This window comes from Peromyscus leucopus, chromosome 7 (genome assembly GCF_004664715.2).
Source record: "Peromyscus leucopus breed LL Stock chromosome 7, UCI_PerLeu_2.1, whole genome shotgun sequence".
NCBI lineage: Eukaryota > Metazoa > Chordata > Mammalia > Rodentia > Cricetidae > Peromyscus > Peromyscus leucopus.
In genome coordinates this window covers 34,586,241-34,588,310 of record NC_051069.1, presented here as the reverse complement: position 1 = coordinate 34,588,310, position 2,070 = coordinate 34,586,241, and the positions used below count along the sequence as shown (strand labels likewise).

Sequence of the window (2,070 nt, the reverse complement as noted above, 5' to 3'; positions counted from 1 at the left end):
GAGACAGGCGCCTTTCCTCTCATTGGTAAGTTCGGTTAGGCATGGTTTTGATTTTTCATTTTACATCTAACTAATACGAACAAATATAAATATTAATTGTTAAATTTTCTATTGCTATTTTTTTCTAGAAACCAATTTAATCAAGTAAAAGAAGAAATAATAAGATGAGATAAAGGTGTTTCTGTCCAGTCATACTTTCCTTATACCTTGGTTTGTAAACAGTCATGTTTACATGAAATGACTCTGCCTTCATTCAGTATTTCAGAAGCTGAGATACATTGACATGCTTAGCTTGGAAAGACTGTAATAAGGGAAACTCTATGGCACTCACTGCCATGAGAAAGGCAGATTCTACAGTTTGAGACTGGGGTAGACTTGAAAATTTCCTGTGAATATACATTGGTGGAAAGAAATATAATGTGGAAAGAGATATTTTGTCTTACAGTGTAATGCATTGACCAATGCCTGCAGATTCCAATAGGAAAATAATGACTGTTGGAAATAGGTCTTTTGTGACTGAATTTATCCTGATGGGCTTAACAGACCAGCCCAGTCTCCAACTCCCTCTGTTCTTCCTATTTCTTCTAATGTATTTGGTGACTATGATGGGGAATTTGGGTTTGATAATTCTAATTGGACTTAATTCACATCTTCATACACCCATGTACTTTTTTCTCTTTAACTTGTCTTTGATAGACTTCTGCTACTCTTCAGTGTTTACACCCAAAATGCTGTTGAACTTCATATTAGATAAGAATATTATCTCTTATATAGGTTGTATGACCCAACTCTATTTTTTTTCATTTTTTTGTTATTTCTGAGTGTTATGTGTTAATGTCGATGGCCTATGATCGCTATGTGGCCATCTGTAACCCGCTCTTATATAATATTGCTATGTCCCCTAAAATATGTTTCTACCTAATGCTTGGTTCATATTTGATGGCATTTTCTGGTGCCATGGCTCACACAGGATGCATGCTGAGACTGACCTTCTGTGATGCAAACACCATCAATCACTACTTCTGTGACATCCTCCCTGTGATGCAGCTCTCCTGCACCAGCACCTATATCAATGAATTGGAGGTTTTCATTGTGGTGGCATCAACATCATTGTGCCCAGCATCACCATCTTTATTTCTTACGGTTTCATTGTCTCCAGTATCTGCCATATAAACTCTGCTGAGGGCAGGTCCAAGGCCTTCAGCACCTGCAGTTCCCACATAATTGCTGTTTCTCTGTTCTTTGGATCAGGTGCATTTATGTATCTTAAACCCTCCTCAGCTGGGTCTATGAATAAAGGAAAAATCTCTTCTGTCTTTTATACCAATGTGGTTCCCATGCTGAATCCATTAATTTACAGCTTGAGGAACAAAGATGTTAAAGTTGCCCTTAGGAAACCCTGAGCAGGTATAAATTATGTTAGAAACAGCATCTCTATTTTCCTGTAGTTTTGTGGAGTTTATCTTTTTATTAAAATATTAGATGAAATATGTTTTCCTATTTTATCATGTAATTATTAGGCATATTCTCAATTTGTTTTCAGGTTTTGTTAATAATAGCTATTCCTTTCTCCTCATCATTTAGTACATATGTTTTATCATGTTAAAAAATCTAATTCATTGCATTTTATTTTTATTATTGATTTTTTTTCTTTTAGGAAGATAAATTATTCATTAAACTATCAAGCAAATGCTAAGATGATATTTTGCTAATGAATGGGATGTGTGATTCTTTTATTATATTTCACTGAACATACAAATGAGACTATTTCTGTCATCAAACTTCAAAAATGAATATCTCAGGTATATGCAAGTTTCACAAAGACCATTTAAATACAACCCGTCTTGCTGTTGTAAACATTGAGCCTTCTTGTTATAGTTCTTAATATTTATCATTGTACCCAAACTCACACTAGATTTATATATATAATATATATATATAGACATATATATTTATGACATGGATTGTATACTAATGTGCAACAAGGTTGATAATTAAAGTATTATAGTTATTCTAATAAAAAGTCTCAAGTACTTTTCAATGTACTTAATATTTATTAGTTATTTTGTT

At 33.3% G+C, this 2,070-nt stretch overlaps 1 protein-coding gene across 1 annotated transcript; it reads left to right on the top strand.

The window, feature by feature from the left end:
* Positions 1-488: 488 nt before the first annotated feature.
* On the top strand, positions 489-1,403 carry LOC114687774 (olfactory receptor 8B3-like). The gene is given in 3 exon segments (XM_028862408.1): positions 489-803; positions 805-1,096; positions 1,099-1,403. Coding segments are annotated over 3 exon segments (912 nt in total).
* The last annotated feature ends 667 nt before the right edge of the window (positions 1,404-2,070 follow it).